The sequence below is a fragment of the Cotesia typhae genome, unplaced genomic scaffold, assembly GCF_013202065.1.
Source record: "Cotesia typhae breed Kobodo isofemale line unplaced genomic scaffold, CoteBio_Ctyphae contig_43, whole genome shotgun sequence".
In the NCBI taxonomy this organism is placed as follows: Eukaryota; Metazoa; Arthropoda; class Insecta; order Hymenoptera; family Braconidae; genus Cotesia; species Cotesia typhae.
This window is the reverse complement of record NW_027423752.1, coordinates 2,531,015-2,547,950: the sequence shown is the minus strand read 5'-3', so window position 1 is coordinate 2,547,950 and position 16,936 is coordinate 2,531,015. Positions and strand designations below refer to the sequence as shown.

Below are 16,936 nucleotides of genomic sequence, written 5' to 3'. Positions count from 1 at the left end.
TTTGAAGTTTTTAAATTTTGAAAAAATTTCGATTCTATTACAATAATATTTTTTGTCATAAAACCATATTTTAGGCCCTTATTATTAATATAATAAATTTAATATAATTACTGAACTTAACGGGCTTGAAAATAAAGTTTTATGAACCTTTGTGTGATCGTTAAGCTTACAGATATTACAACCAGTTAATAAAGTATGTTTATGATGTATTTGGAATTAAAAAAAATATCTGTAGGTTTAGCGAGGTTTATTAAAAGGTTTCTAAGCTTAGCTTAGTTATTTAAATAATTAAATTAGACCTTATAATTTTTTATTTGGAATCAAGAATCAATTTAATAAAGCGATAATCTTCTGTTCATTAGTTTTAGATACTAAAAATAATTACTCTATAGTGCTCAATACATTGTTTTGTGGTTAACATTTAGAAATTTTGAATCCTGACAGTAAAGTACAATTTTAAACAGGAGATTTTATTTATTGTAAATAGAATAATTTATTTGGAAAAAAATTTATCCATTTATTTAATATAAAAAAATTTTTTTTTTTTTTTACTTTTATAAAATACTTTTTTTTTAAAGAAAAGTTCATTTATTGATAGTTATCAAACATTTATTTACAATTATTACACTTAAAATTTGACGCAATGACGCAAAATTTTTTACTGTGAATGTTTTATTTTTTTTAGTTTGTCTTTTTTTGACGAGCCTATTCAAGGATTTTTCATAGTCAAATTATGCCATATAACGCTTTACAATCAAAATTCGATACAATATAATTATTTTCGCTATAAAAAAAACCAATGTGATTTTTATAACTATTCTTTTACTATTTTTTTTTTTTTTTTTTTTTTTTTTTTTATTAAAAAACTATAAATCTAATAAAATTTTAGTATCAACTGAAGTTATGGGTGGAGTTGATTTATTTCTAAGTTACAAATTTTTAATTAAAAAGTAAAAAATGATGTTAGTAAATGAAAGAAGGTTTCAATTTGAGTGCTTATCCTATATTGTAAAAACCTATATTGTAAAAAGTATCGAATTAGAATTTTGATACTCACTTTTTATTTAAGAATCTAAACAAATATTTATTAACAGTTAACAAATATTTATTCATTTAAATAAATATTTATCAATAGCTAATAAATTTTTTTGAATAAGTGATTTAATAACAGTTAATAAATCTTATAAATTAAAAATTTTAAGAACTGCTAGGCGCGCAGTAGCCTATCGGATCCGAGCCTTGCTTACTAAAGCATTGGGCCGGGTTCGAGTCCGGCGTATACCAATGAATATTTTCAATATTTAAGTGTATTATTTTGCTCAGTCCAAAAAATAAAACGAGTTCCAATCTCAAAAGTTTACCCTCTCTCGTAGTCGCTCATGACATTAATAGTTTATGCGACTTTAAAACAAACAAATAAGAAAAAAAAATTAAAATTATAAGAACTGCTAATAGATATTTATTAAATTATCTGATGTAAGAAAAAAATTTATCAGCAATTAGAAAAGCTCATTAAATGTTAACAGATTCTTTTACAAATGTACAATGTACAGACTACAAATTGCTACCGAAAAAAATAAAAATCTTAGCAACATAAAAACATATCGACGCGTGCAAAGCCGCCGGTAAGTTATAAACAATTGAGCCAGTGGTTTCGAATTGCAGCTCTAGTTATACTCTCACGGCATCTGGGTGCGTTTTACTTATATATATTAACGGACGTATATATATTATACAAACTTGTTCCCATCTTCTCAGCCATAATCAGAATCACAATGACGATTACCTTCCAGTATAAATGAAAATAACAACAATATCAATAATAATTATAATAATAATAATAATAAAACAATCACAAGCAACAGTACACTTGGTTAAGTTAAGCGTAGTATATCCACATATATGTATATGTGTGTATATGTATGTTAGTGACGTATAGAGAAGTGGAACAAAAGAGAAAGGCATGCGGAGATGAACTAGATTCATTAATCGATCTTTTTCTCTCTTTATCTCAGCTTGTTCACTCTTATCTCCTCGCTCGTATTTTCTTCCCACCAATTTTCAGTTTTACTCATTACCATTACTCTCAGCTGAGCCTTAGCACAATAATATACAAAAAAAAAATTGAAACACAAATAAAATCTAAATAAATAAAATGTGTTACACTAAACTCATGAGTGTTTAAATAAAAACCAGCCGTTAAATTCTTGGCATGATATCGACTGAAATTATTTAGCTATTAAATATAACAATTCAGTTCCATAAAAACCTAGCGACTGATGGTGCTTTGGATTCCTGGAAACATTAAATTAATAATATTTTACATTTATTACTTATTATTTATTATAAATTATAAATTTAACGCTCATGCTAAATACACCTTTCGTAACGCTCTAAAACACCCGGTTTTGTTATTCATTTATTTATATATCTAAAAGTAGTCTAAATATATGAACGAACTTAAGAGTAAACATAAAAATTACAAGGAGCAATTCAAGAGTAAAAGAAGGAGAAGAAAATTGGACAAGCGAAACGGAAGTTTAATTTAACTTTTATCTTACTTTTAAAAAAGGTAAATACGAAAAACTGTGAATCTGGTGTGCAGAGATCCAGAAAGAATTTGTTTTTGTTTACGGTAATTGTTTAACGTCAGTCTTGTAGTACTAAAATCTTCAATAAAAAATAAGTACTTGCCGAGGAGCAATCTATATAAATCCAATGATGCTTTACAATAGAGTTAGTCATCTTTGGGTTGCTGGTAAGATACGAATCTAAGGTGGTCCCGATATTAATTATAATAAGTGCCAAATTTAATTTTTTTGTTCAAGTAGTTCAAGTTTTTTTTTAAATTAAAATGAAGTTCATTTACTGTGGGTTGATATTGTTGTTGGTAGCGACATATGGGGACTGTTTGAGGGACTATCGGGACCCTTGGAAGGGCCTGCCGATGTTGTGCGCCAAAGAGGACCCAAGAAATGTATCACTTTCTTGCCACGGAGTGAGAATTGTGAAAAGAGTTATCCAGGAGTTGTTGGAACGTGCTGCCTCTACGAAGCGCTTTCAAATCACCGATGGTATCAGCATTGTTGATAACAGCGTTGATGATGTGCATTCGTTGGATAGAAGAGGAAGGACCCTTAAAAGTACGGTCTTGGGACTTTTTGAGGGTAAAGAATTGAGGATTAAGTTAAGCAGTTTAATGCCCTTTGATTTGGAGAGCTTGACTAGTGATGAACAAGGTAATTTTTACGTCTATCAAGCTAGCATGGACTCATCCACCATGCATTGACTCATTATTCAAGTAACAAAATTTATTTGTGGTGCTAAATTTGTTGCAGTATTCAGAATTTTGTTGCTTGTCTAGATTCCGAGCAATCGATAACGATCTATCAAAAATAGATCCGTCAAAAATGGATTTTGCTATTGCTAGCTTGAAGTCACTGTAATTTTTAATTAAGTTCTAAAAAAGCTTAGGGCATTGATATTTTTGAGTTTTGATAACAAAGTTGTGAGTTTTCAAATATTTAGGAATATTGCTTTTGGGCCAATTTTTGAAAATTGAATTTTTGTCTGGTTATATGTAAGAGTAATTATTATGTTTGTCGGTGAAATATGAATGTTATAAAATTTTGATATTTTTTAGAACTATCTTTGGTATGTATTAGGGTGTGCCAAAATGTAATTTCCGTGAAGAACCTTGTAAAATTGGAATTTAGAATTCCGCTTTTAACAGCAGCTGTGTTTAGGCATTTCCTGAAATATTTCGGGGTAAGAGGATTTATTTGATTTTCACAGAATTTTTATTAGGAGATTCAATTTGGCACTTTTTAAAAGCCAAATTTTAAATTTTCAGCGGAAATGCCCAAACTAAGCTCCTGTTAAAAAATTCTATGACAATCAAATTTATCGTCTCACCTCAAAATATCTCCGAAAATGCCTAATCACATTCCCTCTTAAAAGCAGAACTCAAAATTCCAATTTTAAAAGGTTCTTAACGGAAGTTACATTTTGGCACACTCTAGTATGTATGAAGATGTTTCTTTTGTTCTTATTTATTTCTCGTAAAAAAATTTTCTTATCTAGCCAAATAAGTCCAATTATCGTCCCCTCAAAAAATATGATGTGTCCATATAGAATTTTTGATATACCCTGATGTGGTATCATGTATGGCTTAATATGAAAATTGGCTATGTCGGACTATATAAGCATATTAGATCATATATGATGCTTTTTTAGCATAATATTGTTTTATATAATTAAAAAAATCCCTGAAAATTTCAATTACTTTTTTTTTTATTTCAAAGTTTTTTCATCAAAAATACATAGAAAATTCTATAACTTATCGGCATTAAATGCTACTGTAATGGAACAAAGCATAATTAGTAGACAATAAGAAACTCTTTGAAAATACTTGCAGATAATTGGCTTCAACTCATATATTTTGGTAATTACATATCACCAAAATCAAATTTCTACTAAATAATTCCTATTTTTCGCATTTTACGGTCGAACGAGTAAAGTGATGGAAAATTTGATATAAAGTTCTTTGTCGAAAATTAAATTTTCTATAAAAGAGGATATGGGCATTAAAGCTCTAAATATATTTCTTAAACTATTTTATAAAATGCTCTATTTCTTTTATCGAATAAAAGAGTGATATCTTATTTTTTGCAGGTCGTAGAAGAAATGATTATGGATTAGGGGGTGGTAAAAAAGGCAACAACAATATTTTCATATTAGCATTACTAATGGGTACGTAATATTTTCATTAAAAAATTTTAAAGAATAAAACAAAATTTTTTTTTAATTTATTGTGAGTGGTTAAACAACGAAGGTTTGTAGAATTTATAATTTTACCTACTGAATCAACGATTATTTTACATTAAAGATATAGGCAATAATAATTAACCATAAACTAAAATAAAAATTTATTTAATTGATAGTTAGATTTACAATTTATAGTAAAAATTGATTAAATTAACAATTAAAGATACTAAGATAAAAGACCCAATCATTGACACTTGCCTAGTTGATTTACACTTGCAATTTCATTCTAATTAAAAAAATAAAATGTTTTAAAAAAACCAATTATCTTAAAATTGATAATTCAACAATTATATTTATTAATTTATTGAAGTCGATTTGTTTTATTTAATGAAAATAAAATTGCAACTGTCAATAACTAAGCCTGTGTCAATAATTGGATTTTTTACTTTATTGGTTGTTTAAATTTATTTTATTGACGGTTAGATCTACCAATTTTTTTACAAAATCAATCAACTTAATTATTAGAGTTCTTTTTAATAATATATTAGTATTTTGTGCTATTAAGTACAATTGACTAGTCATTTTATTTTATGATATTATAAATTTAATTTTATAATATTAATATAGTATTTTATTATAGCTAATCTTTATTTTCTTTTATACATTAATTGTTCGAGTAGAAAATACTTACATCTAATAGCTTTACTTACAATAAAATAGTTTTAGAATAGTCACTAGATAGTTTAATCCATTATTACACTGAGATTTTCAATTTACAGTAAAAATTCAGATAATTAATGAATATTATGAACCTGATTTATTATTGATAGGGCCAAAACTTTTATAGACATTCAAATGACTGCTCATAAGTTTAATCTTAAATTTGAAGAAATAAAAAAACCCGAACTAATTTTTTCCTAATTTATTAATTACTAATTAATTATAATATTAATAAATTATTGATTTATTGTAATTAATAAATAGATTTTTAATCAATATTAAATTCAGGAAAAATGCTTGGAATAATTGGATTCGGAACCTTGGGATTCCTGACAATGAAAGCACTAATGGCATCTTCACTAGCACTAATGCTCTCAATCGTCTTAGCAGCAAAGAAGTTTTCCGCCAGCAGTCAGCCCAGTGAAAATCACATCGTTTATGCCGCCCCCGCTCCAGTAGAACCTCACCGTCGTAAAAGACAAATTGAAGACATTAATTTGTCACCCTATCGCGGGTGGCTTCAGATTTACAACAATAAAAAGTCTCTCTAGCATTAACAAATAACAATTTTTATAATTTAGAATTTACCAAAAATGTCCAATTATTTATTTATTTATTTATTTAAGATTGTACTGATGATAAATCTGCAATAAAACAACAGTATTTATAATTGTGTAGTGTAGCCTCAAACTTGACTCGTAGCTTTATTTGTGAAAGGTTGATTGAGCCGAGAGTGAGTAAAAAAATATAATTTATTTATTAAATAAAAAGGTAAGAGGAGGAGATGGCAATATACATATATATATATATAAGAGGCACCGCGCTCGAAGAAAGTGGGTCGCCGACCTGTTGCTTGTTGCGTTTTATATACATACATATGTGTTTACCATTTCTTCACTTACTGAGTTTTAAATGCATTAAGTGGTACACTCATTTCCAGGAAATCAACCCAACGACCTTGACATTCTGTTTAATTTTATATTTAATTTTTTTTTTTTCAGAATTTATTTTAGATTTTTGGAGATTTGGTCACAAATTTTTGTAGAGGTAAAATTTTTGAATAAAATGTAAAACTTTCTTTATTATGTGCAGAATAATTTCTTGAATTTGTTTCAATTTTTTCAGCGTACAAATTACTAAAGTCATAATTTGTAGTCATAACAATTTCGAATTATTTCTTTTACTAGAAACAATTGTGTCTCAAAAACTATTAAATTTTTGAGTTATAAAAATTTGTTTTTTTAGTCAAACGATATTTATTCGATACTCTACGGCTTTACTGTTATATTACCTGAAACTCTACATTTAAATTCCTCCGGATTCCCGGCGAGATTTAAATGGATTCCTGTCTGGGATTATCGGTACAGGGAATAAGTATTTTTATTTGATGGTAATTTTAGAGATAGTGATAAAATATTCAAATATCAGTCCGTTATTAGACGGATTTATTAAACAGACAGTGAGAAATCGGGGATATTATGTTAAGATTAACTTGTTTGATTATTTACTTATTCACTGATTTTTACAGATTTGAACAAAATTAAGTGTTTGTAATACCCGAGTATTTTTGGATAAAAATTATTAGAAAAAATTACTAATTTTTTTTACATAAAAAATTTAAGATTGAGAAGATTTACACAGTAAAAAATTTTGCGTCATTGCGTCAAAAAATTTTGTGTTAAAAATTTTTATTTTAATATTTAACACTTTTATGTGTAAATTTAACATTTATTTTGTTAAGTTAACATAAAAAAGTGTTAGATATTTAACATAAAAATTTTTAACACAAAATTTTTTGACGCAATGACGCAAAATTTTTTACTGTATAGAAAATAAAAATATTCAAACTAACTTTATTCACAAAATAATCGCTTGATATATATATATATATATATATATATATATATATATATATATATATATATATATATATATATATATATATATTTATATATATATGATATATTTTTTTTTTTTTTAATTCTTTAAAATCGCATAAACTACTAAGGTTCTGAGCCACTACGATAGGGGGTAAACTTTTGAGATTGGAACTCGTTTTATTTTTTTGGCTGAGCAGAATAATTAAATATTGAAAATATTCATTGGTGTACGCCGGATTCGAACCCGGTCCATTGCTTTGGTAAGCTAGGGCCGAATCCGATAGATTACTGCGCGCCCTCGCTCGATATTAAATAAAAAGAAAAATGAATAATTATTTAGAAAGAAAAATAAAATGTTTGAAAATAAACAAGATTCACTATAGATAAAAAATGATTTTTTGACTCAAAAGTTTTTTTAATCATTTCTTATACTGAAAAATTTTTAGAGAAAAATTTTTACGTATCAAAAATGTTTCCTTATAATTTTTTCAAATTTTACAATAAAAAAATAAAAATTAGAATTCTGTTGAAATTAAAAAAAAATTTTCAATTAATAGGTCACATTCTTTATAACAGTGGTGACAATTCACATCAAGTTGTCGCCATTTCGACTAATTAGATATATACTTAACATTAAGAAGAAAAAAAAGCACAAATGAAGATGATGAAATATCCCTCGAGGCAATGAAATTTCTCTGCTAGTCAGCGGAATCAATCAAAGAATGTGCGACTTTGAGATTTTCGAGTATAAGACTGTAACATTATCAAGCATTAATATGAGTATAAGTACAAAGAGAGAGGTTTAAAACATGTTTGCTCTTTTTTGTCGGTTGGCATATCTTCACTTCTTCCTCTTGTTTCTTTTTTTCCTTCTCCTTTAACTTGTTCTATTCCCCTCCCCCACTCAAGCGTTAGTGGCATCAGGATTCAGCTGACAGAGATCGAGACCTACTGACACAGATTCCATGCGTTTCCTTTTTTACGTTTCGAATATCATAAAACGAGGAGAATAAAGCTGAATTTGCAGCAGACGAGAATTATACCTGAACGCATTAACTACCTGTTCAGCTGTTATTAATGATATTTTTTTTCTTTTTAGTTTATTTAGTAATCATTGTCAATGAATTACGATACAAATTCTTTTTAATTTTATACTTTCATTCTCATTTTGCATTATACCATTCTGATTCAATTTTTTCGATACTAAATTTGCTCGATTTTTTTTGTAGCTTCTTTATAGTTTTTGTTTTTTCCTGATATATACTAATCTGTTGAATTTTTATCTTCATTTCATTACAACTAAATAACTACTCTTCTAGTAAAAATCAAATTTTTTTATAACGTATCGTAAGTAGTTATCCAAGCAAACTTTTATAAATTTTGAATCATTGTATCTTTAGACAAAATACATAATAGATAAATTAAAAACAATTTTGAAGATGAAAAAATTTAATATGGTCGACTTTCAATCGTTTTTTTTTTTTTTTTCCCGAACATTTAAATTTTAAAAGTTAAAATTAAGTAGGTAATCCAAAAGACCATTTAAAATTGGTGTTTTTTGTCAATAAATTAATTTATCGAAAAAGTAAATTAAAAATCTGCAATATGTACTGTAGAAAAATTAAAGCTATATCTGTACACACAATTTTTTTAAATTTTGGTCATAATTTTTTAAAAATCAATTTCTGAAAGCTGAATAAAATTTCAAAAAGCTAAAATAAATTTTTTCAAGTAAATAATAATTTATTCTTATAATTAATGTTAAAATTCATGAAATTCACTCAATTAATTCGTTTTTAATAGACATTTTTGAAAAAAAAAAAAAAGTCGAAAAATTACATAGTTTCACCGGTAATATTCATATAAAAACCGATTTCCAAGTAATCAATAAAATTTCTGACAAGTGATGGAAAAAATAATAATATTTGAAATTGTCGTTATTTGAAAACTGGTCTAGTTTGCACGAATTCAAAATTTTAAAGATGAAAAAAGCAATTCCGTCAATTGTTGAACATTTAAATTTTAACAGTTAACATTAAATATAATCTAAGTGACCACTTAAAGTTGGTATTTGTTGCCAATAGAATTTGTTAATTAATTTAACGTAAAATTTAATTTAAAAAGGTTGCACAATCAAAAATATTGCTCCAAAAAAATTTTGTGTTAAATTTACTCATAAAAGTGTTAAATGTTTGAAAGAAAAAAAATTTTTGACGCAATTTATGTGCGTATTACTGTACAGAAATGTAAGCTACATCTGTAAATACAATTTTCTTTAATTTTGGTCAAATTTTTTTGAAAAAAAATTTCTGAGAGCTGAATAAGATTTTAAGAAACTGAAATAAAATTTTTCGAGTAATTAACGATTTATTGTGATAATCATTGTTGATAATTCATGAAACTCTTTCACTGACTTCGTTTTCATTCGAGATATCTGACAAAAAAAAATTAATATTAAAAAATTACATAATTATTATGTGTACTATACCTATAATATTCGAACAAAAACCAATTTTTGAATTATCAATATAATTTTTGGCAAGTGATGAAAAATAGAAAGTACCATTTTTGAATTTTGGTTCAATGTTATTTAGCACTTAAAAGTTTTGAAAATTTCTCTGTACTTAAAAAAAAAAGAATACTTATTAATCATCACATTATCATTGTAATTTCAGGCAATAATAAGTCTCATAATGAATAAAAATTTATTATTGTTATTATACGTGCAACAACAATTAATTTTTATTTGTTTGTTTGTAAAAAATTGATGTTTGAAATTTTTTACCTTTTAATGCAAAATTTAAAAGTAAACCGTAAGCGGTTGACGTATCAAACAAAATCTAGTCCAACTGAGCACTTACTGGACTGAAAATTCGATTTAATTTCTTCCAAAGTTTTTTTCATAATTAAAGACCTATCTTACGTCTTGCCGGCGCACTGAAAAAAATCAAACAATCAAATTAGCAGTTTATTGCACAAAGTACACATACACTTGACAGTAACAGTTGCTTTCAAAATAAATACCGTTAGCATCCATTCCTAGATCATAATATAACGTTTCTCAAATATATTAGATACCGAAGAGATAAATTTAAATTTTAAATTATCCATAGGTAGTGTGAACCCACGTTCACATTAATATGTGTCTACCGTATACTTTTGTTTGTTCAGGTTAACATAAATAGTCTAGCAGAATGTTAGATTTTCAAAGCTTGACATTAGTTTTCCGAGATTTTATTTTAATTTATTTTATTATAGTTTTCTTCGAAGGGATATTGACCTTTTTTTGAGACAAATCTTAAACTTAAAAGTCTGAAAATTATTACTGATATTTTTTTTTTGTTTGATGATTAAAAAAAACAAGATTGGAAATTTAGTGATCGTAAAAAGTTACTTATGTGGTATTATATTTTTATTGTAGGCAAATAAATGAATGAATGAATGAATTAAAATAAAAAGTGTCAGTAGTCAAAAAAAGCATGCTAAAATAAAAGCGTATCCTGGATCTCTGACCTTCGTTGGACTACTTTGTCCAGCATCACTTTCTACTCTGACCCATGAAAGAACATGAAAGACTCGCCTGGCAATATCAGAGTTGCGCACCAACTCTCTTCTCGATTTCATTTCGTTTATGCGGTTCGCCGCCTTTTAGTCTCTCACGACTTTACATTTGCTTGTATTGAGAAAGGGCGGGTTACATTATATTACAATGTCTACGTACATTATACACGTGCAATTTCGATAATTTATTTTAACAACGCGATAAATATCGATTTATTTTCATTTTTCCATTTATGCTAATTGTTGACGGATCTTGCAAGAGAAATTGGAAGAAAATGAAATTTCTTATTGAGATAAGACGATATTATATTATCACTTTCATTGATTTAAATACTAGACACCCGATGACGTCTTTGCTGACATTCCCTACACAAACAAATTTAACATGCGTATATGTTACACATTACACTTTACAAAATTTTAATTAACTAATAATAATTATAATAATAAATTTATTTTAATCGATGTCTATATTATGCTTGAAGTTAATACTCTTCAATTATATTCACAGAGTAACTTTGACCTAGAGCCATAATAATAATTACAATGACGTGTAATAAGTGATATAGAAAGTAAATTATAATGTAATGAATGGTAATGATTCGAGTTACTTTTTGGTAGTGCGGTCGAGTAATTTTTATTTTCGTTGTAAGCATGTCCAAGTGACATGTAACACTCGTGCTTGGAATAATTACTCCATTAGTGACTTTCACTCTTTATGACGCACGTTTGTACTTTTATTCATTATATAGGATCATACGTTATATTCGTACATTTTTTTCGTTTACTCGCAACGCCGACTGACAATGAGCTTCCGAAGTTAAAGACTCCTATTGTAATTATAATAAAGAGAAAAAAAAAAAAGAGAAGTAACTAAAAATGGTATGGCTAAAAATAGTTTAGGAAGATATAATAGCATGAACGGGTTAGTGGAGTTTCCAATCAAGATGAGTTTTCTGGATAAGAAAGATTGTTGTTGACGTCAATTTTCTTTTTATGTCCTTAATATCAATTTGAGATATCTATACTGGTAACTGTAAAAGTTATCGGATGTAATATAGCTTTTAACTTTTCTTTTTAATCTGTCGAGTTATTGGTTTTATTGAAAAAATTTAACAGAAACAATTGATCTTTGATTTAAAAAAAAATTCAATCAGTTGAAATTTAGTCCCGTTAGAAAAAAATGTTAAATTATTATTTGTAATACACTATTTTACTTTCACAATTTACTTGGTAAAAAAAAAACTAGGTGGAATTTTTGAAATTTATTTTCGTCTAGATTTTTGACACTTTTACGCTCTAATTGTAGTGCAAATCACGTTTTGTATGTCAATTAACACGTGTTTCACCTTTAAAGTTTGTCGGAAATAATAACAATAAAAAAGTTGTCGGCTAAAGTATTTTTTATGATTACATATTAAATTTATGCTCGTAAAATTTTTTTTTTTTGCAATAAAGTTAAATCTATAAAAGAGTAGAAATCATACTTCATATATCATAAGCTTTTTTTTTTTTTTTATTTGAAAAGTAAAGTCAAGTGTACTTACATGATTTCAAGTTTTCTTTCAAGTAAAAACAAGATGTGATCTTAGTTAATAAAAAAGTAGTTTAAGTGTAACGATGACTTTGTTTTTCTAAATAATTGGAGTTACTTTGACGTTATTCAGTTATATTAAAGTTGTAAATTTTTTTTTAGGGACTGTTGTATTACGTAAGATGCTTACTTTTCATTTTCATTTATATTAGACTTAAATTGGAGAGTAATTTCTTCCATGAATGATCATACAAACACTTTTATTATTTAACATATTTTTAGAACGATTTCATTAAAATCATAATTGGTCATTTATAGTCACATGTTGACATATATAAATTTTAGTATTATCTGAATATGTGACCATATAGTTTATGGTGTGATCATATAAAATAATTGTGATCGAATAGGACCATTTATGACCAATCCTGTGATCATTTGTGTCCATGCATGCACTGAAAAAAAAAAAATTAACTTAAATCAAGAGGAAATTCTTGAACCAAGAAAATAATTTTGAAGAAGCTCATTGTCTTGAATCAAGACAAAAAATTCTTAAATCAAGTAAAATGTACTTAAACCAAGTGAAATTCCTGAGTTTAAGAATTTTTTAACTCAAACCAAGAAGATGAAATTCTTCAAAATTATTTACTTGATTCAAGTAATTTTTTTTTCTGTGTGACTACCGTGACGATATATGATCTCGCGTGTGATTAGTGTGATCATATAAAATTACATGTGATCCCACCTGGTCACGTGTGTGATTAATGCGACCACATATGATTATGTGTGATCGTATTTGACCTCATATGATCATTTGTGTGTGATCTTACAGAAACATTGCGACCTTATAATTCTATCTATGATCATGTATGATTTTGTATCATCATGTGTAGAATCTTAAATGAACATTGTGACCCTCTAAGCCTATATATGATCACATGTGTGATCATCACCCAGGTAACATTGATTTTTTTTTTAATTTAACTGATTACATCAAGTTAAAATATTAATTTTTAAATAAATTAATTGGTAAACTCATGATTTTTTAATCTCTAAATTTTTCTAAAAAAACTCCTTATTATTTTCTAAGTTAACAATTTTCTAATAAAAAAAAAAAAGAAAAAGAAACTAAAAAACATGTAATAGAAATAGGTCTCTGTAAGTATGTACTCTGAAAGCACTTACACCAGAGAGATGAATCTAACATTGTGTACACATGACAAAGACAAGAAAGAATAATAAAAATAAAATAAAAAAAGATTTGTGAAGGTGCGGTTTTCTATTTGTCGTTTGCCTGTGTCATCGGTTGGTTCAGTCCCACCATCTTTCTGTGGTTCACCTCATTGGTGAATACTTTTGGTCTTACACGGGAAATGATAATAAAACGTATTGGTGTGCAAGTATAGTAGAGGTAAAGGAACGATTACGAGCACGGGACACAAACCGACGTACGATATACGCATTGCCCACCACCAAACCAGCATAACACTAATATTAATAATAATAATAGAAGTTTAAAATCGGCTGACAACGGCGACACAAACCGGTGGGGATTTCTGGGCTCCTTCTTAGGCCCTGTGCCGGTGAGGAGGGGACAACGCCAAATATAAGCTAAAGATTCTGGAAGGATGGACCATACCAAATTTAAAACACGTGAGGGACAGTATTGAGTGTTAAGCTCCGTTTAACGACAGTACCGTCATTTATATTTATTATTAATTTAGATTTTTTGGAGTTTAGTTTTTATTTTTTTTTATTTTAAACAAAAACGTGAAAATGAACGCGTATTTGAAAATCGTGTGCTTCTCGATGGCCGTTGTGCTAATTAGCGGCCAGGATATTAACCAGTGCTTCGAACAAGACAGCATATCCTGCGTGCAAAAGAGCCTCTACAGAAAGGCTAAGGAATTCTTCACCAAAGACAACATTGAATTATTCAGTGGTGTTAGCTTGGTTAAGGCCGCCGACAGGAACTCGAGGACTGCTAAAGATGTGATTTACGACCAAGAAATAGATGCTGCCAACGATGTTGAGGGACGTCAAAGTGCCTTGGAGAACTTTGTCAGTGATGAAGCTAGCGACTTTTTGACTGGACGCAGCCTCAGGGTAATTATTTTCTCCATTGTTTCCAATTTAATTTTTTTTTTTTTTTTTTGTTATAAAAAATGAGTTTAATTAATTTGGATTTTTTATGTTCTGTAGATAAACTTTGCGCCTGTTGCTGAGAAAATTGGACAGACTGCACGTGCAATGGTTGACTCTGTCCCACAAGAAGTTAGACAAGCTGTTGATGAAGTTGTTGAAGGTAATTGATTTTATTAGACAAGAATTTCCTTTGACGAAAAATTGATTAGATTTTTTTGTAAAATTTGGATTTTGTTTGGTGAATTTTGAGGGCAAAATTTTTAGAAAGTATCAAAAGTTTGAACTAGAAATTTTGATTTAAAATTGATACAATTTCAGTGTGAAGTTTGGTAAATCTTGAAAAAAAAAATAATGATGTAGAATTTGAACAAATTATTTTTTTTTATAACATTTTTGATACTTTTCTATGGAGTCAAATTTTAACGTATAAAATTTTGTTCATAATTTTTTCTTGAAATCAATTTCTACAAACTTTTAGTAATTTTAACAATTACTGTTTAATTATATTTAACAAAAATTTTTTTTAAATTCATACTAAATATTTAATAAAATAGCATCTCCAAATTTCCAAAAAGTTTAACAAATTTTATCTGAAATATGGTTTGATTAATAACTATATCTAATTAATTAAAAAAAAATACAGGTCGTGGAAAGAAAAAACTCTTGAAGACTCTCCTCCCCTTACTGGCGATCGCTAAATTGAAGATGGGAGCCCTTGCTGTCTTATCATACTTCGGAATCGCTCTGTTGGCCAAGAAAGCCATTTTCGCTTCATTGATCTCCCTGGCTTTCTCCGCATTCATCGGACTCAGATCCCTCTGGTCTAAGGGCGTAGACACCACCGCGTACAACGCAGGGTGGAACTCAGGCAACGTCGGCGCATGGGCACCCCCAGCAACCAATGGTTGGTCTTCCGGAGGGTGGGATGACAGCCACGGTAATAACTACGCCGGAACCAACCAGCCGTTCTCTGGCTACCACTAAGTCGCCATTGGCTATCAACGCTTGCCAAATAACTCACTACATTATCACTTAATAACACTAAATTAAATTATTTAATTAAATCATCATTAATTAAAATCATTAAAACCATATTTTGAAAATTTGATTAACGAATCATTAATGATTAATCGTTAATAATTAATATTAATGATTGACATTGAACATTAACACTTAATATTTACATTAATGGTTAGCATTGATGATTAACATTAATACGTAACAATAATTATTGAAATTAATGTTAACATCAATAATTGACTGTCATGGTTAGCATTTATGATTCAAATTGATTAATCGAATGAGTGATTAATACTTAATATGGTTTGAAATATTTATTTTTATATTTATAATTCATTTTTTTGTAAGCTGTTGCCATTATTGTTAATTTATTAATCAAATATGATTTCATATGTGTAAATAATTGTATGTTTCATTATTCATATGTTAATGTTAACATGTTAACAACTACAACATTTCATTGTGTAATTAAAGTTGTAATTAATTACACAAATTTACATGAAAAAATAATATTTATTAGCCACAATTTCTTTTGTATAATTTATAGAATAGTACAAATCAAACATTAATCAAACATATAATAGGATAATTGTTTAAATAAATTATTGGTGAATTATGAATTAAAATACTCTGAATGAACTGTACAATTGAAAACAAAATAAGAAAATAAATTTTTTTAATAAAAACCTTCAAAGTCATTGACCTCAAACTCCCAAACTAAATTTAAGAAAAGTAAGAGAGAAGTTCAAAATTTTAACTTTCCAGCAATTCTTGGAATATTTTTATGGGAATATATGGAGGCGTTTTATGTATACGTATATGAGAGATAAATGTATATATACTATTGCTTTCAGAATTTCGATCGAGTGACCGTTATACTTACGAACGTCGCATGTGTCCAGAAAACCTGATTCTGGCCTTTAACTATATGTATATACATCAAATGCAGTTGACGTTTATTTATTATATGTCATATATGTAACCGGAGTAAGAAGTGATTAATGTTTCGTGATAAATAGGATAAATGGATTGAATATTCAAATTTCTTTAAATATTTGTCACAGATAATAAGGTACCTGCGAGTAATACGGCTTGGTTAAAAGATACTAGTGATTTATAATAAAGATTATCATCCATAGATTTTGATGTTAATAATTATTTAAGATGTTTGCTAAAATGTAAACAAATCATGGTATTTTTTATTTTAAACAAAAACAAAAGTTAACATTTTATGTGTAGTACCGTAAGGCCAAGGTTTGGCATACTTACTTAAATAATTAAGCTATACCTTATATATTTGATATTTGAG

General features: G+C 27.6%; 2 protein-coding genes across 2 annotated transcripts; both read left to right on the top strand.

Annotated features, from left to right (window-relative positions):
* The first annotated feature begins 2,770 nt into the window (after positions 1-2,770).
* On the top strand, positions 2,771-6,137 carry LOC141528356 (uncharacterized). The gene is made up of 3 exons (XM_074244377.1): positions 2,771-3,239; positions 4,675-4,752; positions 5,776-6,137. The coding sequence occupies exons 1-3, from the start codon at positions 2,855-2,857 to the stop codon at positions 6,036-6,038; spliced, it is 726 nt and encodes a 241-aa protein (XP_074100478.1). The 5' UTR covers positions 2,771-2,854; the 3' UTR covers positions 6,039-6,137.
* Positions 6,138-14,192: 8,055 nt separating this feature from the next.
* Osi6 (DUF1676 domain-containing protein Osi6) lies at positions 14,193-15,832 on the top strand. Its single transcript, XM_074244332.1, has 3 exons — positions 14,193-14,568; positions 14,665-14,767; positions 15,251-15,832. The coding sequence occupies exons 1-3, from the start codon at positions 14,239-14,241 to the stop codon at positions 15,589-15,591; spliced, it is 774 nt and encodes a 257-aa protein (XP_074100433.1). The 5' UTR covers positions 14,193-14,238; the 3' UTR covers positions 15,592-15,832.
* Positions 15,833-16,936: the final 1,104 nt, after the last annotated feature.